General features: G+C 41.8%; 1 protein-coding gene across 1 annotated transcript; it reads right to left on the reverse strand.

Moving 5' to 3' along the window:
• Positions 1-1,365: 1,365 nt before the first annotated feature.
• Positions 1,366-26,988, reverse strand: cpm (carboxypeptidase M). The gene is made up of 8 exons (XM_034077212.2): positions 26,980-26,988; positions 15,472-15,644; positions 11,166-11,265; positions 10,812-10,917; positions 10,195-10,365; positions 6,290-6,442; positions 5,827-5,975; positions 1,366-5,744 (listed from the first exon to the last, which is right to left on the reverse strand). The coding sequence occupies exons 1-8, from the start codon at positions 26,986-26,988 to the stop codon at positions 5,466-5,468; spliced, it is 1,140 nt and encodes a 379-aa protein (XP_033933103.1). The 3' UTR covers positions 1,366-5,465.
• Positions 26,989-27,074: the final 86 nt, after the last annotated feature.

Genomic DNA, 27,074 nt, shown 5'->3' on the forward strand with positions numbered 1-27,074 from the left:
TGCACATGGACGCACATACATTTAGCCAACACACAAACCTCTATAATGATTATAATCCACTCAGCCTCTTATGCTTCCTCTCACATTGGGTCAGCTTTACAGCTCTCTGCTGATAATTAGCAAAGAGACTCATGGGCCTCTTCTGAATCTGGAAACTGTAATTTTCAATAACATACCGTCATTCTAGTTATATTGAGAACGAGAAGGTCCAAGACTTAACAAAAACACAATACTCTACTGGTCCAGTGTATAACACAATGCATTGATTTGGACTGACTGGACTAAATAACTTGTAAGCTAATCAAGACTCTTCATTATAAAAACTACGTATCATATTAAATAACTTACTAAAGGAGACACATTTCTCATTATTTTCATTATAATATAAGTATGTTATTTAAAATAGCAGACTTTTAACTCACTATCTTGAAGACTTTTGACATATTTATCACTTTCTTTTAGACTTCATAAAGCTTTTACCACTTTGTTAGTGAAAAACTTGATTTGCTAATTTAAAGGTCTCCTATCATGCAAAATGCACTTTGTGATGTCTTTTCTCCATCACCATGTGTCCCCGGTGTGTCGGGGAACTCACGCAGCGTCAGGAAATAAAACCCTCTCTCTTTTCCTCCGTACCCAAATCTCTAAAAACGGGGAACAACGGAGCTGATCCAGATGTGCGTCCGATATGACGTAACATCTGAAATGTGGACCCACGGGCCAATCAGAAACGTTGCTGAAACAATGCCCGACTGCTTTGGACGTAATATGGTCGGTGTTTACATTAGCATGGCTAACACTCAGAGCTAACCTGTGCTGGAGAGCATGTGTGTGAAGAAGCAGGAAGTAGAAAGGAACTCACCTCGTGGTGTAACCGGGAGAGAGAAAGCCTTTGAGCTCCAGACTGTTTCAGATCCTTGATAATCCATGATATGGCGTTTCATCACGGCAGCATTTACTTTAGACGGTAGCTGCCGGGTCCCGCATAAGCTCCGCCCCCTCCTCTTTAAAGCTGTATCACCAAATCAGCACTTTAGAAACAGGAAGTGAAACAGAGGGATATGAGGCGTGGCTAGAATGATCTGATTGGTGTTTGGAGCAAAACACTTCATAGACATGTTTTTTATATATTTTTATATATCTTCTATTGGCTAGAAATAGCATGATTTAAATTCTGACTTTTTCCTCATAATCGAATAGTGTAGTTGGGGATGCATAAAGTTGTATATTATCTTATATATTAAGCTGATGATTTTAAACATCATAAAAACATGGAAATCTTTCACTTGTTTGTGTTTTTAGTTCAATGTTTCCGATGAACAAACGGTGCTTTCCGGATCCAGAGTAAACAGACGTGAAACAGGAGAAATATAAATCTTTAATGAGGTCTGATTTTTTTTAATGTGACTGAATCCGGCAGTCACTACAACATGGCACAGGAGCGGATTTCATTATGAAGACAAAGTGAATATCAAAGAATACAAAAGTAGAAAAAGATTAGAAGATATTTGGCAAAAATAAACTTTACTGCGCTCTGAGATAAAACACATCACACCTGTTATTTAGAGCAAAACATGAGACACATCGGAGTATAAATACTGCATATAAATATATATACTGTGTACAGATAGTGTATTACATGTGTCACCTCACAGATAGAGGTCTCAGGTTTGATTCCCAGTCCTCACATAGTCCTGTTTTTTTGTATATAAGTTGATAGCGCAATAATTTGTACTTCTATGTGGGGGATAATAGAATGTACGCTTAGAAACTACAATTCCCATAATGCTAAGGGGCAGTAAACAGGAAGTATAGGTCGTCCATGGAGTCAGAAGTGGGATACAAACATTATTTTAGCCTATATTGTGTTAATATTTTTGACAAATTGGCATAATAACGATTGCCGAATTAGCTAATAGTAGCTAGTGTTAGCATTGTAAAAAAACAAAAAATGAAAAACAACTAAAAATGTGATTTTTGCCAACCTGGTCTTTTCTTTAAATACGATTTCTAAGCAGATGTATGGACGTTTAGTCAGAATCAACAATAGTTAAAGGTGGGGTAGGTAAGTTTCAGAAACCGGCTCGAGATCGCTAGAATTTGAAAATACACAACCGGAGAAAATCTGCCACTTCCTCACAGAGCCCCTCCCCCAACACACACGAACGCGCACATGACCAATGAGGGCACGAGATAAGTGTGTGCCCCGATGGAAGGCTGACAGGCAGGTAGGCCACTGTACTTTTTACAGGGGTGTCAAACTCAAGGCCCGGGGGCCACATTCGGCCCGCGACTTCATTTTATGTGGCCCCACAAGAGCTTGCAAAGAATATAATATGTTTATTATACGGTTACATGCTACAGAAGCACGTTGCCCATAAACTACATGTCCCACAATGCATCTCAAATATGACTTTTTCCTCAGAATTTGCCTTTTTTTCTCAGAATTTGCCTTTTTCTCTTCAAAATATCCATTTTTTCATAGAATTCCTTTTTCTCAGAATTAGATTTTTATTTCAAAATGTCACTTCTATTTCTTTTTTCTCCAGAATTTGGCTTTTCTTTTTAAATCATTTTGGGACATACGCACTGAAAATACTTGCAATTATTTGCCCTAGACTTCTGCTTTCAGACGTAGTTAATTATGAAGTTATTACCCTATCCGATGATAATCCAATGCAGAGGCAATGATGTAATATAATACATTATTTCATATATGATATATTTATATATGTATTTTTATATAGTCTTAAAGTTACAACCGGCCCTTTGAGTGCAACCATAATGCTGATGTGGCCCGCGATGAAATTGAGTTTGACACCCCTGCTTCACAGTATTACGGCTTCCACATGAAATTTTTTATGGATTTTTTGTCAAAGCACTTCAGATATTCATTGCTATCGGGATGTTCAGAGCATTCCATGGAATATAACAACAAGTGTATCTCGAGCCGGTTTCTCAAACTTACCTACTCACAATAAAGAAAGCATAAATAGAGAAACGTGAGGATTTGTGTGGAGATTGTTGTGTATTTTTATCCTATATTTGTTAACATTTTGAGGAAATTGGCACAATAAAAGTACGCCGAATTACAGCTCCTTTTTGCAAAGCACCTATAACGCGGAGAAAACTATAATTTAATGACTTTTCTATTAAATATTTTCGAGCAACTTCTGCATGGTCTTTCCAAAAAACTAAGCAGATTAATGGACGATTTCAAGATGAGATATATTTCACAACAAAGCCAGAATAAATAGAGAAAAATTATCATTATGTGTAAATAAAACGTGATTTCTTCGTATTTCCTGCTTCCCTCAGGTTAATCGCAACCCTCCTTAAAAACACGAGCTATGCAGAAATAACGAAACGCTTGTCTGAGCAGGTCTGATGACTCTGTGTAAACCGTGGAGTCATAAATCAAACGCACCTCGCTGAGTTCAGCCTGATGATTAATAGCTTCTGTGAGGTCCTTTTCCTGCGGTCTAAAAACAGCCCCTGCCAGCGCTAATTTTAAAGTGCTCCTCCTCCGCACGTATGAAATTACACGGTCTATATTTTCCTCGGTTAATGAGCCTCATCACGACCTCACAAGTCAAGATGCCTCTCCTCCTATTAAAACATTTAAATTAAATTATCTCCCGGTTAAAACACGTGTGTACCCGCAGATTGTGTCTCTATGGCGATGGAAAGAGTCCATATGTGTTATGAAGTTCTTCCCTGCCTTAAAATAGGGCTGGATTGGTGTTATAATATATTCCTAGATATGCAAAGTTAAAACATATTTTTCTCACATGTACAGCTCTTTAGTATTAGTAGTTATTTCAGGCTTTTTGAAAATGATTACTCCATTAAGGTTAAGAACGATGGTCACTCAAGCATCGGAAGTTATGACATTTGGTCGACAAATGAATTACTTTCAGAAAGAAATCAAATTAAGCGCAGATTCTTTTAGCCGAAGAGTCCAAAACAAAGTCTTTGGTGAGGGTATTTCTACGGGAGAGGATAAGGGACACACGTGAACATTTCCAGAGTTCTGAGAATTCTGACTTTTTTCTCTGAATTCTGACTCTTTTCTGGAGAATTCTGACTTTTTTCTCAGAATTCTGACTTTTTTCTGGAGAATTCTGACTTTTTTCTCTGAATTCTGACTTTTTTCTCTGAATTCTGACTTTTTTCTGGAGAATTCTGACTTTTTTCAGAGGATAAGGGACACACGTGAACATTTCCAGAGTTCTGAGAATTCTGACTTTTTTCTGGAGAATTCTGACTTTTTTCTCTGAATTCTGACTTTTTTCTGGAGAATTCTGACTTTTTTCTCTGAATTCTGACTTTTTTCTCTGAATTCTGACTTTTTTCTCTGAATTCTGACTTTTTTCTGGAGAATTCTGACTTTTTTCTCTGAATTTTATCTCTTATCTCGACATTCTGACCTATTTCTATCGACTATAATCTTCGAACATGAAACATCTATTCACTTTTGTTCACTCTCAGAATAATCTTCACATGTGGCCTCATCCTCTTGGGAAGACGTCTCTCCTTGAACCAACATTTCTTAAAGGAATTAATCGCATTTTGTTTTCGACCGTCACTTTAGATCGGCATCACATCTGGATGGAAAACCTGGCTATGAGCGCTGCGAGTATCGCCGCCCCGTCCCAAAGCTTCTGACCTCATGCATGTGAGCTTTCTTCCGTGCTTTTAACCCCAACTCGAATTAGAAAACCTTAGTGTTAAACCTTCAGTCATCCTCCGCAGGGCCACATGTTCTTCTTGTTCCTTTTTCTCGCAGGTTGAGGGTTCAAACCCGTGTCCGTCACACCCGTTGGGGAAATATTCTCCTAGGCCCATAACTTTGACCCCGTGTATCAGTTTGTTCTGCAGTAATAGTTATATTATATTATCGATAGGGAGTGCGGGCGTCTTTCAACAAGTAGGTTGTTGGTTCGATCCCCTGCAGTCAACGTGTGGATGTGTCCTTGTTAAATACAGGAAGTGAGAGCGACAAAACTCACTGTCACTTTGTCCACTGGAGCTAAGGGAGATTCCCCAGTATTCCCCAGTATTCCCCAGTATGTGTGTGTGTGTGTGTGTGTGAGTGTTAGCTTCCCTAGGGCAAGTGAATGCTCTGCATGAATGAGGTGTGAATGGGTGAATGACTCGTAGTATGTAAAGGCTTTGAGGGGTCGGACAGACCTGATAAAGAGATTTATAAGTAAAGTCCATTTAATATATTGCAATAGGATCCAGGCCTCAACCTCGGGCTGCTGTGCTCTCAGTGTTTTGTCTCAGAACTAGCTAAACACACGGGTCAGAGATCTTCAGCAAATGTCGTGTGAATCCTCCGGCCGAAGCTCCAAATAAACCGTCAGTGTTTGCCATCAAAGTTTCCAGCTCTCTCCGTGTCTCTCTGAGTTTCGTCTACATTGCGTCAGAAGTTTCCATCACAACACCGAGCACTTAGCATTTCAGCTAACTAGCGATAGCAGCACCACCACCAGGCCGAGCGACACACACAGTCCCGTCCACGAGCTCCTGGAGGCGCCTGCGTCCAGGTTTAAAGTGTAGTTACAGCTGGGGGTCAGGTTCACTCCGGTGCTGTTAGCTTTGGTGGGGCTAGCCTGGGGGCTAACAGTCGTAGCGGGGATTTGGCGTAACATGAAGTCGTGTTTCATGGCGGAGTATTGATCGGGCCCATGAGGGACGTTTAGAGTCTCCGTCAAAACCTTGTGACCGGGGTGCGTCACCTGTCAAAGAAAAAAAGATAATAGTTAGAGGATTCTCTGTGTGTGTGTGTGTGTGTGTGTGTGTGTGTGTGTGTGTGTGTACCGTGAACACGTATTCTCCCGGCAGCAGCAGTCTGTAGTATTCTCCGTGTTTGTCGGTTCTGAACGGACACATGTTGCTGCGACCTTTGACCTCCACCACCGCGTTCTGCACAGGTACGCCGGAGCCATCAAACACACGACCTTTGACCCCTGAACACACACACACACACACACACACACACACACACACACACACACACACACACACACACACACACACACACACACACACACACACACACACACACACACACACACACCACACACACACACACACACACACACACACACACACACCACACACACACACACACACACACACACACACACACACACACACACACACACACACACACACACACACACACACACACACACACACAACATAAGGTAAGTATTGATCTTGGTTCATTATGGTCAGTGTTCAGACAGACAGACAGACAGACAGACAGACAGGTACTAACCCAGGTGAATCTGCATAATAAAAGCAAGCAGTGACTTCCTGTTTTCTGCCCACAGAGCAGGAAGTTCATTTTGTGGAGGAAACTTGCAGCAGGAAACTTCCAGAGTCAACTCCAAACACTGAGCCCACACGTAGTTATAGTCCTGCATCCCACCTACACACACACACACACACACACACACACACACACACACACACACACACACACACACACACACACACACACACCACACACACACACACACACACACACACACACACACACACACACACACACACACACACACACACACACACACACACACACACACACACACACACACACACACACACACACACACACACACACAAAATACAGTATAAATAAATGAGTAATTTCTGAAGGTAATTTGGTGAAAGGTGAAATGTAGTCTGGTGCTTTGAAAATAAACACAAACTACAACTTTTACACACCAAAAAACGGCTGAACTCGACACATCCACTATATTTTGGGAACACAGGGGGCGCTGTTGTATTGGTTGTCACTTTGTGGTTTTTCAGTCAGTGCCAAACAATATCTCGATGCTGCATCTTTTTGGAAATAGAAAAGTATTTGCTGAATCCAGTATTTATGAGGTATCTAAAATATTAAATAACCCCAACAAAATGTATCAGGGTTCAGCAGAAGACATGTATTGTATATTCATCCTGTATCTAGATTTTTAGATACAGGATTTGGTATACAATGTAAAATATTTCTTGTTGTTTTAGGCCAGCGGGTCAAACTCAAACACACAGTGGGCCAAAATAAAAACATGGGTGCTAGTGGAGGGCCGGACTGGTTCAATGTTTATTGCAGAACGTATTGAAATGAACTTGTTGCACATATTAAACCTGGAACTAACAAAGCTTCAATTATTGCTATAAAAACAACATTAAATAATCAGGTGCTTTCATTTCTCATGGCTCTATCTGCAGCTTCTCCAGAGTCACTTCTTATGAGTACATTTCCCCACAGGCCAACAACAGCTTCAACAAAATTATTCCCCTCAAAGAGAAACCAAACATGCCCTGCTGTCGTGAGAGAAAGTGCAGAAGGAAACATCCTTTGAACTCAGTGTGCTGCTCTGATGCTAGCTCAGATACTTGGCGTCTCATCTCGGGTGCTAGGTCATCAATGTTTGGGGTCCGGCTCTGAGCGGAGGAGACCCTCAGGATGGAGGGAAGGTGCGATATACCGGCGGGCCAGATCTAATAGGAATTAGAAATTATCCTGCGGGCCGAAATTAAATCCACCACGGCCCTGATTTGGCCCCCGGGCCTCGAGTTTGCCACGTGTGGTTTAGACTGATTCTAAGCAAAAAACATTGAAGTTCTGCAGAGTGAAGTTATTTATTTGTTTATTTACTTTCATCTCGTCAAGCTCAGGATTACGTTTTGCTATTCTTCTCACCTTAATACACCCTTGAAAACAAAGTTGTGCTCCTTTGCAACGAGTGTACACTTATTTTCTTCAGGTTGTTTGAGCAATTTTTGCGAAGAATGGACACGTTTTGTTTTAGGAAGTGTCCTGGCTGCCTCTCCATAGAATAAATACAGAATTACAACACACAAATTCCACCACAATAAAGCTGGAAAAAGATTTAAAAAGCAAATGTGCATATTGGCTGTCCAAGAGTTAGACAAAGTCTTTATAATACTTCAGCATTTCATGGGTTCTAATTTTGACTAAGTGTGCCCTGCAAGCCATGTCATGTAAATAACATTGAAATAAATACTGGATACTGAAACTAGGACACTTCGACCGGCACTAAGCCGGATAAAACATACGAATATCCAGGTTTTTATATGATTATAACTGCGTTTGGACTTAAAGGAAATATCTCTGGTTTTTGGACTGACTAAACACGAGACGTAGAAAATGATTAATCAATAACTGCCAACAAAGGAATACAATTAAAACTCATGCAAATAAAACATCAAAACAAGAAGTAAAGAAACACATTTCAATATAAAATGTATGATAAACACCCAGGGTTGGACGTATTAAATGCACATTATGTAAACTGACTTAATTTGATTATGACATGACACAAAGCCAGAAGTGATTTAAGGTGAATTTAACTTAATTAACATTTAATTATCTGTACAGTGGATGTTTGTCAGCCCTCAGTTCCCTCAGGTTCAGTCTCTGTCAGTTCAGCGATCGTGTTGCAGATCAGATTTCTGCAGCAGGAAACCAGAGCCTGATGTTTCCACTGAAGGAATCAGACTCACGCTGACGAGAGGCCATATTGATGTTGGATCATAAACTACTTCCAAAGCCAAAGGGATTTCTCAACATGATTTTGGATTATAGCAGAGAATTATCTCTGTGTCAAACAAACGTTTATGATTCTTACACGTTTAGTCCAGCAGGATAATCTCCTCATATTAACATAAATATACCACATTTCTGAAGTAAAAAGCTAATGTTGGGCTATAAAGGAACTACAGCACGGTCACATGACGTCACGTCACCACCGCTAAGCTAAAGGTGGCTAATGTTGGGCTATAAAGGAACTACAGCACGGTCACATGACTTCACGTCACCACCGCTAAGCTAAAGGTGGCTAATGTTGGGCTCTAAAGGAACTACAACACGGTCACATGACTTCATGTCACCACCGCTAAGCTAAAGGTGGCTAATGTTGGGCTATAAAGGAACTACAGCACGGTCACATGACTTCATGTCACCACCGCTAAGCTAAAGGTGGCTAATGTTGGGCTATAAAGGAACTACAGCACGGTCACATGACTTCACATCACCACCGCTAAGCTAAAGGAGGCTAATGTTGGGCTATAAAGGAACTACAGCACGGTCACATGACTTCATGTCACCACCGCTAAGCTAAAGGTGGCTAATGTTGGGCTATAAAGGAACTACAGCACGGTCACATGACTTCATGTCACCACCGCTAAGCTAAAGGAGGCTAATGTTGGGCTATAAAGGAACTACAACGCGGTCACATGACTTCATGTCACCACCGCTAAGCTAAAGGAGGCTAATGTTGGGCTATAAAGGAACTACAGCACGGTCACATGACTTCACGTTACCACCGCTAAGCTAAAGGCGGCTAATGTTGGGCTATAAAGGAACTACAACGCGGTCACATGACTTCACGTCACCACCGCTAAGCTAAAGGTGGCTAATGTTGGGCTATAAAGGAACTACAGCACGGTCACATGACTTCACGTCACCACCGCTAAGCTAAAGGTGGCTAATGTTGGGCTATAAAGGAACTACAGCACGGTCACATGACTTCACGTCACCACCGCTAAGCTAAAGGTGGCTAATGTTGGGCTATAAAGGAACTACAGCACGGTCACATGACTTCACGTCACCACCGCTAAGCTAAAGCAGGCTAATGTTCTGCTATAAAGGAACCACAGCACGGTCACATGACTTCACGTCACCACCGCTAAGCTAAAGGAGGCTAATGTTGGGCTATAAAGGAACTACAGCACGGTCACATGACTTCACGTCACCACCGCTAAGCTAAAGCAGGCTAATGTTGGGCTATAAAGGAACTACAGCACGGTCACATGACTTCACGTCACCACCGCTAAGCTAAAGGAGGCTAATGTTGGGCGTGATGACGTTTAATCGTCTCATTTAGACACTTGTTAGCAACCGCTGTTTTTAAATTCACCAGTGGGATATTTACTGACTTATTTGATGTCGTAGAATACAAATCTCTTCAGTTTTTGTTAACAACAGACCTTATTTCAGGCTAACAACCACAAAAACGCTCAAAGCACCATTGACTTTCACACCAGGGGACGGGAAGTGGTAAAACTCGGACTCATTTGGGGCTTTTAGGCCTCACTCCTGCACCCCGCTTGCTTATTGTCCCTATCTGGTGAAACGTTATGCATGGTGCTCACCTGAGATTGAGTACCACAGGTATCCGTTGGTTACGCCCACCGGAAACGGTCCGCTGTCGCGGCATTGGTCCCCGTGGTGCATGGAGGCGTGGTTATGGGAGTAAACCTTCGCCAGGTGGTTAAAAACATCATCATCAGGGCTAACACTGGCCCCGCCCACCAGCTCACTCCCTGCAGAAATATATATATAATAATAATAATATATTAAATGTGTATAGCGCCTTTCAAGGGACCCACGGCCGCTTTACATGGTGAACAAACAAATGCATGAAAGGCTGCTGGTTCCCCATAGTGGGTTTTCAGTGTGTGGGAAAGTTGTTTGACTAAACTTGTTTATTTATCTGTCGCTGCTCAACAATGTCTCGAGTCTAAGAGCCTGTTTCCTGTCTCTCCATCTCTGTGCGTCACTCTTTATGTGAAAAGGAAAAATTCATCTTAAAAAAACTCATAACAAAACATTGCTATTGGTTTTTTGAGGACCACCAAGTTTTGTTTTTTCACGGAGTTGCTCATCTAAACGAATTAACTTGGAGTCATACTGCTGTACGACGACTTACATGTATTACAAAGTGTGTGTGTGTGTGTGTGTGTGTGTGTGTGTGTGTGTGTGTGTGTACCTCCGTTGCTGTTGTCGTAGGGATAGCTGGCCACCAGAGCTCCTCCATGAAGGTTTGCAGAGAGAACAAAACTCTCCATCCTCAACCAGCCAATCACAGCCCTGACCTGTAACACATGACACAACAACCGACCAATCACAGAGCAGACAACCAATTTTGAAAAGTATTTTTTAACAGATAATGCTGAGGATACTCTGTATTTGTATACAAACAACAAGAGAAATAGTGTATTTCATGAAGGGCTATTGTTAGTGATGGATTCATTCACAATAATTCCTCTTGCGAAGTGATTTTCAATATTTCTTTACATAATGAACCGCCTTTAAAAGTGTTTTTGCATCTCAACACACGAACCTCTGCCTCCCGCCTACTTTCATCCAGCTGCGGTTGTTTCCGGAGACCAGCGAACGCATCGGGGAAGTTCCTGTTCAGATCAACACCGTTATAGTTGGCCCTGAAATAGACAAAAATAGAAAATGTAGAATGGGAACATGCATTCTCTCTAATGGCCAGTAGGGGGCTTAACAGAACCGAACAGATTGAAAAGAAGCCTAAAGGAACCCAACTTCTCCCTTGATTTCCTCAGTAAACATTTCCCTGGAGAGTTAATGGTCTCAATCTGTAGTTTCAAGTATTCTACAACACAGTTCATTTAGTAAATGATGGCCCCGTTCAGAGAAGGCACTCCGGTTTCCCAATATTAGTATACATGTCTCGTTATTAAGTCAACAACAACAATACATCTAAAACACCCTAAATCTTAAGCAAGTTGGACAAACCAGTGCATGCTATGGGTTTAGATCAAGTCTGCTGCTCGTCATGATTTAATAAAAATGATTGAAACCTAAAATATAAACCCTGACATGTTCCAGTTAACATCTTAAAGTTCCTAAAAGGAGGTTGTCTGAACATATTTACGTCTCCATGACTTGTAACACGATCACACACAAGAGTCTCCTCTACGCAACATTAGAAGAAGTCAAAACACTCATAATTGGATACTTAAAGGCTTTGACTGTAATCTGTGTGTGTGTGTGTGTGTGTGTGTGTGTGTGTGTGTGTGTGTGCGAGCGATACAGATCTACAGTGTGTGTCTGGTTTCCTGCCTATCAGTGTGTGTTGGGTGTTGGAGTCTCAATGCCGTCTCAAGTCTTTGAAGTCTTGTTTTGACTTATGGTCACACACACACACACACACACACACACACACACACACACACACACACACACACACACACACACACACACACACACACACACACACACACACACACACACACACACACACACACACACACACACACACACACACACACACACACACACACACACACACACACACACACACACACACACACACACACACACACACACACACACACACACACACACACACACACACACACACACACACACACACACACACACACACACACACACACACCACACACACACACACACACACACACACACACACAAATACGTCTGTAAACAGTAATTTTACAACACACTAACCAAGCTACGCAGTGGTAGACCAGCAAAGGACCTGGCAGACACGTCTGTCCCCATCGGGAAGATATCTGCTCGAATCGGAGCTCAAAGATCCTTAACGAAGCATGTGTTCTGCTGATATACGACCACACACAAGAGTCTGCTATACGCAACATTAGAAGAAGTCAAAACACTGATAATTGAATACTTTAAGGCTTTGACCGTGACTGTAATCTGTGTCCATGTGTGTGTGTGTGTGTGTGTGTGATACAAATCTACTGTGTGTGTCTGGTTTCCTGCCTATCAGTGTGTTTTGGGCGTTGGAGTATGGGCTCAGAACAGTCTCATAATACACACATGCACACAGAAGGATCCACACCGGTTCCGTTTCATATGCATGTGAATAAAATCCAAACACAGAAAAAAGTCTTACATGTGTATTTTTGATCCTCACATATTAGTTTTCCGTTTAAAACCTCAAACACAAACCGCTTCCTGTGCACGGATCGCTGAGCATTCGTGTGTGGGTTTTTTGAGACTGACGGTCAGCCGATTCGTACTTGTAATTTTTTCTATCTATAGCCAATCAGATGTCTCCTCCATTCTAAGCCAATCACATGAGCACGAGGGTAGATTTCTTGCGTTCATGACGTAGCGCTTCATGTACGCATTTTGCGCAGTCCGGAGCTGACAGGTATTAGCTTATTCGTTATTCCCGCGTCCAGGAGAGAAGCTTTAAAAGTAAGAGACAATGGAGTCTCTGAGAAAGTTCAAATGGGTACGTTACGTAATTAAAATGGCGCGGTAATGTTACAAGCAGAGAAATGGTTCAGAGAGAGGAACAGCTGTGTTCTCGGGCGAGTGAAGGAAAGAGAGCGAGAAACACACTTTCAGCTGTTAAATATCCTCTTCTGGCTCCTCCCCGTGTGCCGGTTGGCGCTGCTGGGGGCCGGCCCTCCACGTCTTCAATGCCCGTTGTTGCGCATATCAGAGGATTCAGACATTCTACCTTCAATATATAACTAAACACGCCTTTCCTCCTCATATTCTCTTTCATGACTTTTCATTTATTGCCTATTATATAATTACAAAATGAAATCGCTGCTCTCAGTACAGCGCCACTTTCCGAGGTAATGCACGCAAATAGAATATTTCATATTATTATTAATAATTATATATATCAATAAAAACATCTTGTATTTTTTGTTACACCCGCTATTGATTAATTTAGTCAACATTGGACTTTGATACCGTCCACATAGCTATAGTGAAATAATATAATCGGAAACATTAAGCCTCTTTGATTTAATAATTGCAGCTGAAACCTCTCTGCCATCTCATATAACACACACTTCCTTACTTATCTTTGAATAATAACACCTTAAAGATAAAGACGACTATACTACGGACCTTCGGACCCGTCAGTGCCGGTGGATTTTATTTACATGCATATGAAACGGAACACATTTGTGTGTGCATGGAAATACACAAGTGTGGATCCTTTTGCGGATGTGTGTATTATGAGACTGTTCTGAGCCCATATTGGAGCGTTGCATAGTTTAGTCTATAGATGTCAAACATGTCATCTCAAGTCTTTAAAGTCTTGTTTTGACATATGGTCACACACACACACACACACACACACACACACACACACACACACACACACACACACACACACACACACACACACACACACACACACACACACACACACACACACACACACACACACACACACACACACACACACACACACACACACACACACACACACACACACACACACACACACACACACACACACACACACACACACACACACACACACACACACACACACACACACACACACACACACACACACACACACACACACACACACACACACACACACACACACACACTTAAAGGCTTTTACCATGACTGTAAACTAAATACAAGGTGTACCTCAAGGCTCTGTGCTTGGACCCCTCCTAATATCTACATGCTCCCACTTGGTCAAATCATCCGCCAACATGGTCTCAGCTTTCACTCGTATGCTGATGACACACAGCTCTATCTCTCCACCAAACCGTCCACTCAGCTCCCCCCTCAATCCCTTGTCAACTGCCGACAGGACATACAAAACTGGATGTCATCAAACCTGCTCAAAATCCACAGCAATAAAACAGAGCTCATGATTGTGGCTCCCAAGACGCAGCTCCAGAAGGTTGGAGACCTGCTTCTCTCCATTGATGGCTGCTCCATCTCCCCGTCCACTGAAGTCCGCAATCTGGGAGTCATCCTGGACACCACCCTCTCTTTCCAGGCACGCGTCAAATCTGTCACCAAATCCGCCTTCTACCACCTAAAAAACATTGCCAGAATCCGGCCTTCACTCTCTGACTCTGTGGCAGAAACCCTTGTACACGCCTTCATTACATCCCGTCTGGACTATTGCAATGGAGTCCTGTCCGGGGTTCCCAGCAAAACCCTGGACAGGCTCCAATACGTCCAGAACTCTGCCGCCAGGCTTCTCACCCACACCAAGCCATGGCAACACATCACCCCCACCCTCATCCACCTCCACCGGCTGCCGGTCGAGTCCCGGATTCAATACAAAACACTCCTCCTCACGTAAAAGTCCCTCCATTCCCTCGCCCCCCAGTACTTATCGGACCTCCTCCATCCCTACACCCCTTCTCGGAGTCTGCGGTCCTCAGACACGGGCCTGCTCTCCATCCCCCGCTTTCGCCTCCGAACTGTTGCTGACAGGGCATTCAGTGTTGCGGCCCCCACCCTCTGGAATGCACTTCCTGCCGAGATCCGTAATGCTGCCTCCCTGGACATCTTCAAATCATCACTAAAAACACACCTGTTCACCCTGGCCTTCGGGCCCTAGCCCTTTTCTGGTCCCCAGCTTCCTTTATTTATTTCTTTGGTTTGCCCGTTGATTGTCTGTTTGTTTTGTTTGTCCACCATGTACAGCGACCTTGGGTCCCTTGAAAGGCGCTATATACATATCATTTATTATTATTCTTAAATAACAAACCAACCAATGAACCAACAAATCGACTACATAACAAACCAACCAAAATCCAAAAGTGGATTTTGCATAATAGGTGACTTTTAAAATCTCCCTAGAAGAGCAGATTTCCCGATAGGTCTCTGTTGTTCGTCATGTGTACCTGCCCTGGCTGAACAGACAGTTTGTGTCTGACTCATCGAAGCCGTCGGGGTTCATCGTCGGCAGGATGTGGATGCGGGTGCTGTTCAGTAACTTCACAGACCAATCCTCGTTGTTTCTGTATCCGCGCACAAAGTCATCGATCAGCTGTAGCAGCAACACCCGGCCGAGAACCTGCAAACACACACACATCAAACAATGAAACCCCTCCACGTCTTTGGAGTTTACGGTTCATGTGGAAAGGCGTATCATTCGGTAGAAATGTGTCGATAATATCTACATCAGTTTGCCAGGTCTCAGAGATAGCAATGATATCAAAAGATCTATTTATGAGTTCAAGGAATAGTTCGATTTGCATAAAGACGCATTAAAGTGGATTCTTGAAAGGCCTTTGATGTCGTTGAGTTGTGTATTGAAGAGCTTATCACTGTAGTAGCTGCAGTTCCTTTTAGGTTACTGTAAACATTAGAATCTGGATCAATGGGCGTCAAAGCAGTTATCCTCTCGTGGATTTTCACTTCTAGGAAATCTAGGTGTTTATATTGCTCTTCAAAGGCCATTTGGACTTTTTTAGGATCGAGTGATTTGGGTTTATCCTGAATTTGTCGAGCTAAATGCAGTGTAGGCAATCATGATACAAGAAATTATGTGAACAATCAGAAGAAAAAATAGATATAATTTAGTCAGAGCGGAGTGTTTTTTTATCTGTTGTAATTTATTGTCTTTTATTGTGATAGTATTACATGTACAGCACTTTAATTTAATCGCTTTTAAATGTGCTTTATAAATAAACTTTGATTTGATTTGATAATGACATAACAATTTATTTCCTTAAAACATTTATTTATTTATTATACATTTAACATATTTTAAAGGCATAACTAAACTCTCCCCAGAATGCACATCAAGGCAATTTGATTTATATAGCACTTTTCAGCACGTGGCGATTCAAAGTGCTTTACAAAATAAAAAATGTTTTAAGAACAAATACAGCATAAATACATTATTAAAAAGGCATTTAAAAACAGGCATAAAAAGCAAAGATAATGAAATAAAATAAATAAACACAGCAGGTACAGAATACATGACTGAAAGGCATACTGTAGTGTGAGTATGGGCAGCTCAATTAAAAGCAGCGGCAAATAGGTGCGTTTTTAGTCGGGATTTAAAAATAGGAAGTGTTTCGGCGGACGTGCACGATTTAGGCAGTTTGTTCCAGATTGTTGGAATAATAACTAAAAGCTGCTTTTCCATGTTTAGTGGTTATTCTCGGAACAGAGAGCAAACCCTACCCAGAAGACCTGAGACTCCTGGATGCTTCATAGTGATGGAGGAGGTCGTCTATATACCTCGGTCCTAAGCCATTTAGTGATTTAAAAACTAGCAGTAGTTTTTTTAAATCAATTCTTTGGTCGACTGGAAGCCAGTGTAATGATCACATCTACAAAAAAGCCAACCAAAGGCTATTCTTTCTGCGGCAGCTCAAGAAATACAGAGTGAGGAAACATCTCCTAATCCAGTTCTACACAGCCATCATCCAAAGCATCCTCACATCATCCATCACCGTCTGGTGCAGCAGTTCAGACAACCTCTCCCGGAATAAACTTCAACGTATCGTCAATAAAGCATCAAAAATCACCGGCAGTCCCCTTCCATCACTCGAATCACTTCACCACCAACGAACTGTCACAAGGGCAAAGAAAATCATTTCTGACCCCTCCCACCCAGCTCACCATGTCTTCCAACTTCTGCCCTCAGGGAGGCGCTACAGGTCACTGTCCGCCAAAACCGCCCGCTTCAAAAACAGCTTGTTCCCCTTTGCAATACGGACACTGAATGGACTCTAAATAACCCCAATGAACAAAACAATCCACCACACCTTGGACTTTATGTTATGATATGTCTTTGCCCTGTGCTGTGTGTTCTTTTTATTGTCTGTTTATTGTCTGTTGAATTGTATGGAACGAGCTGTAATACTCTGCACTGAACACGAATTCCACCAGCCTGGCTGTGTGGTCATTAAAGATTATAATCTAATCTAATCTCAGAACCGGAGTGATGTGATCCACTTTCCTAGTGTCAGTGAGGAGCGAGCAGCGGCGTTCTGAATCAGCTGCAGCTTTATGATAGATTTTTTAGTGAGACCTGTGAATACACCATTGCAGTAGTCGAGTCTGAAAATAAAAGCATGGACAAGTTTTTCTAAATCCTGTTGCGACATTAGTTTTTTAATCCTTGATATATTCTTCAGGTGGTAATATGCAGACCTAATAACTGTTGTAATGTGAATGTTAAAATGCAGGTCTGAGTCCATCACTACACCCAGATTTCTGGCTTTGTGAGATACTTTGTAGTCTGCCGACTGAAGCTCTGTGATTACTTTTAATCGGTCCTTCTTTGCTCCAAAAACAATGATCTCAGTTTTTTGTTTGTTCAATTGGAGAAAGTTCTGAGTCATCCAGTTAGTGATGTGCTCAATGCACTTGTTCAGTGTTCTAATCGGAGAGTAGTCTCCCGGTGTAATTTTAAAATAAATCTGGGTGTCGTCTGCATAGCTGTGATAGCTTAGATCGCTGTAGGCCAGAGGTAGCATATAAATATTAAAAAGCAAAGGTCCTAAGATGGAGCCTTGAGGAACCCCGCATGACATATTTATCAGGGTTGATTTGTAATTGCCTATTGAGACAAAGTTTGTTCTGTCCTTTAAGTAGGAACTAAACCAGTTTAGAGCTGTTGCTGAAACTCCCACCCAGTTTTATAGACGGTCTAGCAATATGTTGTGGTCAACAGTATCAAAGGCTGCGCTGAGATCTAATAATACTAACACTGATATTCTGCCACTGTCTGTGTTCAAATGGATGTCATTTAAGACCTTAACAAGTGCAGTTTCAGTGCTGTGGTTAGGTCCAAAGCCCGACTGAAACACATCAAAACCGTCAGTTAAAAACATGAAATTACTCAACTGTTGAAAAACAGCTTTTTCAATCAATTTGCTTAAAAAGGGAAGGTTTGATATGGGCCTGTAGTTATTCACTAGGTTATGCTTTTTTAGGAGCGGTTTCATTATTGCAGTTTTCAGGGCCTGTGGAAATACACCTGATTGAAGAGACTTGTTTACTATGTGTAGTAGATCTGAGGGATGATGTCGAGGCTACAGGAGGAGGATTTGAGATGTTGGATAATGTCTTCCAGGTCTTTAGCATTTATCAGACGGAATTGTGACATGGAGTCTGAAATGGCTTTAGGTGAACACAGGGACAGTACATTGGCTGTACCTAATTTGGATGATGTTGTCAGTGAAGAAGGAGGCAAAGTCCTTGCAGGCCCTGGTGGATAGAAATTATGAAGCTACTGACACTGGGGGGTTTGTTAGTCTGTCGACGGTAGCAAACAAGGCATGTGAGTTGTTTTTATTTTTGGTAATGATGTCAGAGAAGAACGATTGTTGTGCCTTTTTCATTTCCCGATTATAGAAACCGAGTCTCTCTTTATATATTTCCAAGTGAACCTGGAGATTTGTTTTTCTCCACCTGCGTTCAGCTTTTCTGCACTCAGTTTTTGCTGTTCTCACAGTCATGGCTTTTCTCCATGGAGATATTTTTTTGCCAGATACTTCCTTTATTTTAATGGGAGAGATGGCATCCATGACATTTGTTATTTTAGAATTAAAATGATCAACTAGCTGATTTACTGAGAAGTTAGCATGGGCAATTGAGGGAGTAAAAATCTGAGCAAACATTTCCTCTGTATTTTAAGTGACGTCTAGCGGTTACCTCTTTCTTAACAGTTGAATGGACGGTAATCGAGCTCTCAAAGAAAACACAGGAATGGTCGGAGAGCGCTACATCAGTCACCAAGCTTAGAGATGTTCAGACCCTTTGATACAATTAAGTCCAGGGTGTGCCCCTTATTGTGCGTCGGACCCTTCACATGCTGAGTCAGTCCAAAATTGTCGATAACACAAAACAGTTATTTAGCCCCTCTGTCCTGGGGGTTGTCAACATGGATATTAAAATTGCCAACAATGATTAAACGGTCAAAGTCAAAACACACTATAGACAACAACTCGGTAAAATCATCAATAGCTTGCACAGTATTTGGGTGGTCTGTAGATGTTTAGGAACAGAGCTCGAGAGGAGCATTTCAACTGAAGGGCCACATATTCAAAAGAAGCAAAGTTTCCATACATAGTCTGCTTGCATTGAAATAAGTCATTAAACAAAATAGCTACTCCACCCCCTTTCTTATGTAGGCTTGCCTGACTCATAGCATTAAAGTTGGGAGGGGTTGATTCTATAAGAACAGCTGTGCTGTGGTTTTGGTCTAACCATGTTTCAGTTAAAAACATAAAATCCAGGTTGTGCTTGGGGATAAAATCATTGATTAAAAATGATTTACCTGCTAAAGACCTGACATTTAATAAAGCCAGTTTGAGCGTGTTTGACATACCACCACTCTGACTGTTAACGACAGACCGTGGAGCACGTGGAATCACTGCAAAATGTGATACATTCAGACGGATGCCCGAGTCACCAGCCTTCTGTGTAAGCAGGCCACAATACAAATGGGACGCTGCACTGGGTGTCAACGTGGCGCTGGAAAAGTCAGGGAGACATCTGAACAGCGTGATGCATGTTAGCCACTAGCATGCGCCTACCAAGCCTGCTAGGGTGGATTCCATCAGTGCCGAAGAGGGCGGGTCGGTCCCAAAATAGATTGAAATTGTCAATAAAACCAAAATGGGCAGCTCCTCTGGCAGATTGGAGCCAGGTGTGGAGGCTGAGGATCCTAGTGAAACGCCCTGCTCCGCGGCCTAGCGTTGGGATCGGACCTGAGATAAAAACCGACTTTTCACAGCTCCGTAAAAGAATAAAAAGTTTCTTAAAATCCTTTTTTGTCAGCTCCGACTAGTAGTGTATGAATAAAGACAGTTACAAATAGCGTCTGTCTTGTAGTCGACAAGGTCAACCATTTTACTTTATATATTACAGAGGGAGCAATCGACTGGATAAATGCTTAATATACATAGCTTAGGACATTTTAGATTTTTTAATCGTCAGATTTATTTGCTTACAACCTAATGCAAGTTGAATTTCATCAAATCTGACAACCAACCAACTGTCTTACCATACAACCAACCAATAAAATAACAAACCAATGAACCAACCGACCGACCGACCAACAGACTACATAACCAACCGACCAACCAACCGACCAACCAACCAATCAATAACAAACCAATCAACTAACCAATCAACCAATAGAAGAACTAATCAACAAACCAACCAACCACTATCCAGAAACCAACTATTTCTGGATCTCATTTAATTTAAACATGAATGAAGTCTGGTGCTTTGTAATGAACACACCTTATGTATTTTATTAAATTCCTCTTGTCCCTGCTGTTCAGTTGCACACACTAATCCATTCATTCCTCCACCTAACATCTGTTGGTAGTTGTTTAACATGACAGGACACGACCTTCAGCTGGATGCTCGTTCTCTGTGACTCAGCGAGGAATCGAAACACAATCCAGAGACACGTCAGAGGCTGCTGTTCAAAGAACTTTGTGAATGAATGAGAGCCTCAGGAGGCAGAAAGAGAGAAGGGTGGGAGAGGTGAATCGTGTGTGTTAACAGTGTGTGTGTGTGTGTGTGTGTGTGTGTGTGTGTGTGTGTGTGTGTGTGTGTGTGTGTGTGTGTGTGTGTGTGTGTGTGTGTGTGTTAGAGTGCGTGAACAAAAGCACAACACACAGGTTTGGACTAGCGGAGCCTCCGGACATCGTTTAGTTTTCTCCAAACACTCTCTCCACTGAAACCGACGTGCAGTAAAAAAAAACTACTAAATATATCTATAACAAGTACTAATGTGTATTAATATCTGAACTGTACACTAAGATAGGACTTTATTTATCCCAAAGGAAATTCTTGTGCCAGAGATACAAAAGATAAACAAAGCAGAATAAGAATAACCATTATAACAATAAAACTATACACTAACAGTGCAATACAAATATAATCAAACAAGAAACTACAAAAAACAGATGTACAAATAATGAATGTAGTACAAAGAACCCATCTACATCTACTCCATCTTTGTTATTGTTCTCCCAAAACTATAACAAAAAATACATTACTGCTGCACTGGGTGCCATTTATTTTTCATTATTAACACACACACCATGTGACTGCCACAAACTACTCACTATAGCACCAACGTATATTAATCCGCCGCTTAAAATAGTCCCTGACAAATGCACTATTTCGGAAAATACTGGAACTTTTGGAAATGAAATTATATATATAAACTAATTTAAAAAAAAGGATTTACACATTCGTAGGCTTACCTTATACTTTGTCACCGTGTGAGACAAAAAAGCGTTTTCAAGAACTCAAGGTAACATGGTGAGTCTTTTATAAACAGTGGTCATGTTAGGGGTGAAGAATCCCTTTAAAAGTCGTCATTACTCAGCTCCATAAATCATGGCAGGTTACTCTTTAAAGATGAAGTGTTTTAATTAAAGCTCCTATGTTTCCATTAGAAACAGATCCCCCTCTAACTTCAAACAAGTTTATACTACCCAGAATGCACTGCTGCTGAGTGTTTATGTAGCTGTGCATTAGCAGATGTAAGCTAACGTTCACTTTAGCAACAGATAAAATGTCTCCGGAAACAAAAACACATCCTGAGCTAAACACAGCAGTGTGTGTGTGTGTGTGGTGGTGTGTGTAGGAAGAATAAGTTGCTCAACACACACACACACACACACACCACACACACACACACACACACACACACACACACACACACACACACACCACACACACACACACACACACACACACACACACACACACACACACACACACACACACACACACACACACACACACACACACACACACACACACACACACACACACACACACACACACACACACACACACACACACACACACACACACACACACACACACACACACACACACACACATTCTTTTTCGTGTTAAACCCACACAATAGATTCAAGAACACTAAAGTCACACTGTGACTGATTATACTCTTCAGTGTTTCTTTGGTTGTTAGCCTGAAAATAAGGTCCTGTGGTTAACACAAGTTGACAAGTTTTTTATTCTACGACATAAAATACGTCAGTAATGCCCCACTGGTGAATTGAAAAAACGGCTGTTACTAACAACATTAGCCAGATTTAGCTAAGGCTAAAGGTGGCTAATGTTGGGCTATAAAGGAACTGCAGTCACGGTCACATGACTTCATCACGTCACCACCGCTAAGCTAAAGGAGCTAATGTTGGGCTATAAAGGAACTGCAGCCACGGTCACATGACTTCACATCACCCACATGCTAAGCTAAAGGTGGCTAATGTTGGGCTATAAAGGAACTACAGCACGGTCACATGACTTCACGTCACCAACCGCTAAGCCATGTCATGTGACCGTGCTGTAGTTCCTTTATAGCCCAACATTAGCCTCCTTTAGCTTAGCGGTGGTGACTTGAAGTCATGTGACCGTGCTGTAGTTCCTTTATAGCCCAACATTAGCCTCCTTTAGCTTAGCGGTGGTGACGTGAAGTCATGTGACCGTGCTGTAGTTCCTTATAACCCAACATTAGCTGCCTTTAGCTTAGCGGTGGTGACATGAAGTCATGTGACCGTGCTGTAGTTCCTTTATAACCCAACATTAGCTGCCTTTAGCTTAGCGGTGGTGACATGAAGTCATGTGACCGTGCTGTAGTTCCTTTATAGCCCAACATTAGCCTCCTTTAGCTTAGCGGTGGTGACGTGAAGTCCATGTGACCGTGCTTGTAGTTCCTTTATAGCCCAACATTAGCCGCCTTTAGCTTAGCGGTGGTGACGTGAAGTCATGTGACCCGTGCTGTAGTTCCTTTATAGCCTACGTTAGCTTTTTACTTCATAAATTATGAAGTGGTGTGGAGATTATCCTGCTGAATCAACAATAAATCGGTAAGTCACCAAATGTATTACTGGGTAAAACATTTATTGACAAACTAAAGGACACACATTTTCTTCAACAGACACGAACATATGCTGTTAGTTGACGTGCAAACAGATAAGATCAGCTTCCAGTAAACCCAGAGCTGTGGAGGTGTTACCGGTGTTTAAAGCTGTCAAAAGGTGTCTGTTTTATTTTACATTTGTACAAACCACCTCTCAGGTAGCAGACTCCTTATTACTCTCACAGAATATTATTTCTAACAAGGCAGACTGCATTCCTGCTTCTGTTATTCTGTCGAGACGACGCAGTGTTTTTACTTCTACAGAAACATCCTCCTCTCCCTTAACGAGGGTTTGATTTTCTCTCGTGTCCGCGGACGTTGTTTGCTTCCTGTGTTTTGAAAGCGTTTCCTAAACAGTAGAGTTTCAGATGAGCGCGTACCAAAAACACGCAAACGCCTTTTACTAGAGATATTTATATAAATAGAGAAACATGCGGAAAGGGAAGTCAGCACCTCACGCAAAAGTGATATTATCAAGGGAAACTCATTTGGGAGGTAATGTGACATATTTTGTTCAGGTCACAAAACACTCGAAATCTTGCCCCAGTACATGCGTCTATATCTAGTCAGAACATGTCTCTCCCCTGATATAAGACACATAACTTCAGAAGTGACACTGCAGTGAGATATCTGGTCTTGTTTTTAGAACAATGCATCATCTTGTTAAGTCAAATAATCTTATTTTGAGTCGTATCTCAAATGAAACGCATATTTCTTTACGTATTTATTAGAAAATCACCACTAACATCAGAGAACAGAAAACTTTTGAGCATTTGCGGCTTATTTGTTTCAGGGTAAAATATCGTTCACAATGAGTTCTCCCAGCTAATTACAAGATGTGATTTATCTAAATATCCCTTCTTATTTCAAGAACTCTTACCAAGCTAATGTTCACTTGTTCTATTGGCAGATTGTCTGACTTACACTGACAAAAATATAAACGCAACTCTTTTGTTTTTGCTCCCATTTTTCCTGAGATGAACTCAAAGTCTAAACATTTTCTATAAACACAAAATAACCATTTCTCTCAAATATTGTTCACAAATCTGAAAAGAATGTGTGATAGTGAGCACTTCTCCTTTGCCGAGATAATCCATCCCACCTCTCAGGTGTGGCATATCAAGATGCTGATTAGACAGCATGATTATTGCCACAGGTGTGCCTTAGGCTGGCCACCATAAAAGGCCACTCTAAAACGTGCAGTTTGCTTTATTGGGGGGGGGTCTGGGGGGGTCCGAAAACCAGTCAGTATCTGGTGTGAGGGGGTAGGGGTAGGGTAATGTTGTAATCGAGTGGCCTGTGTCGTCGTCCATAACTATACGCCTGCCCATAATTACCATAACCCAACCACCACCCATGGGCCACTCGATTTCACAAATTACCCTACCCCTACCCCCTCAACACCAGATACTGCCTGTTTTTCGGACCCCCCCCAGACCCCCTCAATAAAGCAAAACTGCACGTTTCAGAGTGGCCTTTTATTGTGGCCAGCCTAAGGCACACCTGTGCAATAATCATGCTGTCTAATCAGCATCTTGATATGCCACGCCTATGAGGTGGGATGGATTATCTCGGCAAAGGAGAAGTGCTCACTATCACAGATTTTTCAGATTTGTGAACAATATTTGAGAGAAATGGTTATTTGTGTTTATAGAAAAGTGCAAAAACAAAAGTGTTGCGTTTATATTTTTGTTTAGTGTATTTAAAGTGAAAACAGCTTGTTTCAATATTGTTTAAAATTGTTTTTGGAGCAGCATTACTTCCAGTGAGGATGCACATTTCAGATGTGAACTCGTGTTTTGTTTCTACTAGTGAACATTGTTATTGGAGAATAATAGTGTCTTCATGTCTTAACGCTTCCGAGTCATAGTTTGCACCTCAAAACAACAAATAAATCCAGAGTTACGGTTTCTTTACTTCCTCTACGAAAAAAGGAAAGTAAAGAAACTCAGAAATCTCAGTTTCAGTGTCAGCTGCTGCCGACCCACCGGACCTCCATCCCATAATGATCCTCCGTGAAAACCAAGCGGTCTCTGCCGTCTGACGCCCGGTTTCATTCTCACATTTCTGGAGGAATTATACAGTTTTCGACGAACAGAATATTGTTTTCTAGCATCGCGTTAACATTTTAAGGGAAGATCTGCATTTCGGTTTGAGGGCGGCGGCCCCGTTACCCGGTGCAGACTAAACTCTGAAGTATCTTATATTCTCACAGGTTAAAATGTGATTTTAATTAACTTGGATTGCTAAAAAAAGATGATTGTAATGTGGAAAAAGTCAATCAAATAAATGTACGTGCACCTTTAAGAGTGCTTTCAAGTCCTTCCTTCACAAAGAGCTGGATTCAGATTATTCCATATGTTGGTTTCCCTGGTTCCTACATTTCATGGTATTTGATTGTTTTAATTATTGTATCATTCTTAATACATTTTATTTTCTATTTGTATCTTATATTCTGTCTTTCATTATCTTCCTGTTGTTTAACATGTTGTTTCTGTAAAGTCCACTGAGACAAACGTGTGTGTGCTATTTGGCTTTATAAAATACACTTTGATTACGACTACAGGCTTCATAGGATTAACCAAATGTCTTCACGCTTCCCAAGAGAGGATGTTTTAGGAGGATTTCTCCACCCTGATTTAAACATGTTCAGCTCCCACAACCGCCGACACTGACACTCCAAGATACCCACAACATCCGTGTGTGTTTTATTTGTGCTGCAGGGGTGGGATGAACCCTCTATAGCCGAGTGAGATGTGAGATAAAGAGAACAGAATAAAGTCTGTTTTGTTATTCCTCACAGGAAATTAAACTCCCGCACACACCCACACACCTTTTTCAACGATTCCACAGAGGCTACATTCCTGCTGTGTGTGTATGTGTGTGTGTGTGTTCTCAATGAAAAGGTCTTTTTCTGGAAGTTTCCTCTGACCAGACACACTCCACTGACTCTGTTTGCTGACTGTGTGTGTGTGTCCAGGCGTGACTTGTCTATTTAAGGACATTTCCATTGACTTTCACCACACACTCTCACTCACACACTCTCACACACCCCACAGTGTGAGCAGCAGTAGGCCGTCACCACAGTTACCAGATGCTGGTCGGGGGACACGAATGCCCCTTTCACACCAACGCGGTTCCAGGGCGGGTTCGGAGCTAGAGCCTGAAAAGCACCGGTTTTTCCTGTTCACACCGCAGCGGAGCCGCCTCTAAGCTCCGAAAACCGGTGCTTTTCAGGCACCAAAAAATTGTCGGTCTCGAAGCAAGAACCGCATACGTCACGCATACGTCGGGGGCGGGGGCAGGATCAACCTGAGCTAACAGTTAAAGGCAAGTACGGCAAATGAAAGTTGTAACAAGCAGTAGCGCTGAGTAAAGTGACTAGAACGCAACACACTTATAAAAAAACACACTTTATAAAGTCAGGCAACTCGAACCAGGCTTCGTGTGATTCTGTTTATTTGTACCTTACCTTGACCATCCGTTCGCTGCCATTGATCATTGTAAGGGAATATTTCTGTCTTACTCCTAAGTGTCAAAGAATAATTCTTCCTTACTCCTAAGATA

The sequence above is a fragment of the Pseudochaenichthys georgianus genome, unplaced genomic scaffold, assembly GCF_902827115.2.
Source record: "Pseudochaenichthys georgianus unplaced genomic scaffold, fPseGeo1.2 scaffold_1402_arrow_ctg1, whole genome shotgun sequence".
NCBI classification, from domain to species: Eukaryota; Metazoa; Chordata; class Actinopteri; order Perciformes; family Channichthyidae; genus Pseudochaenichthys; species Pseudochaenichthys georgianus.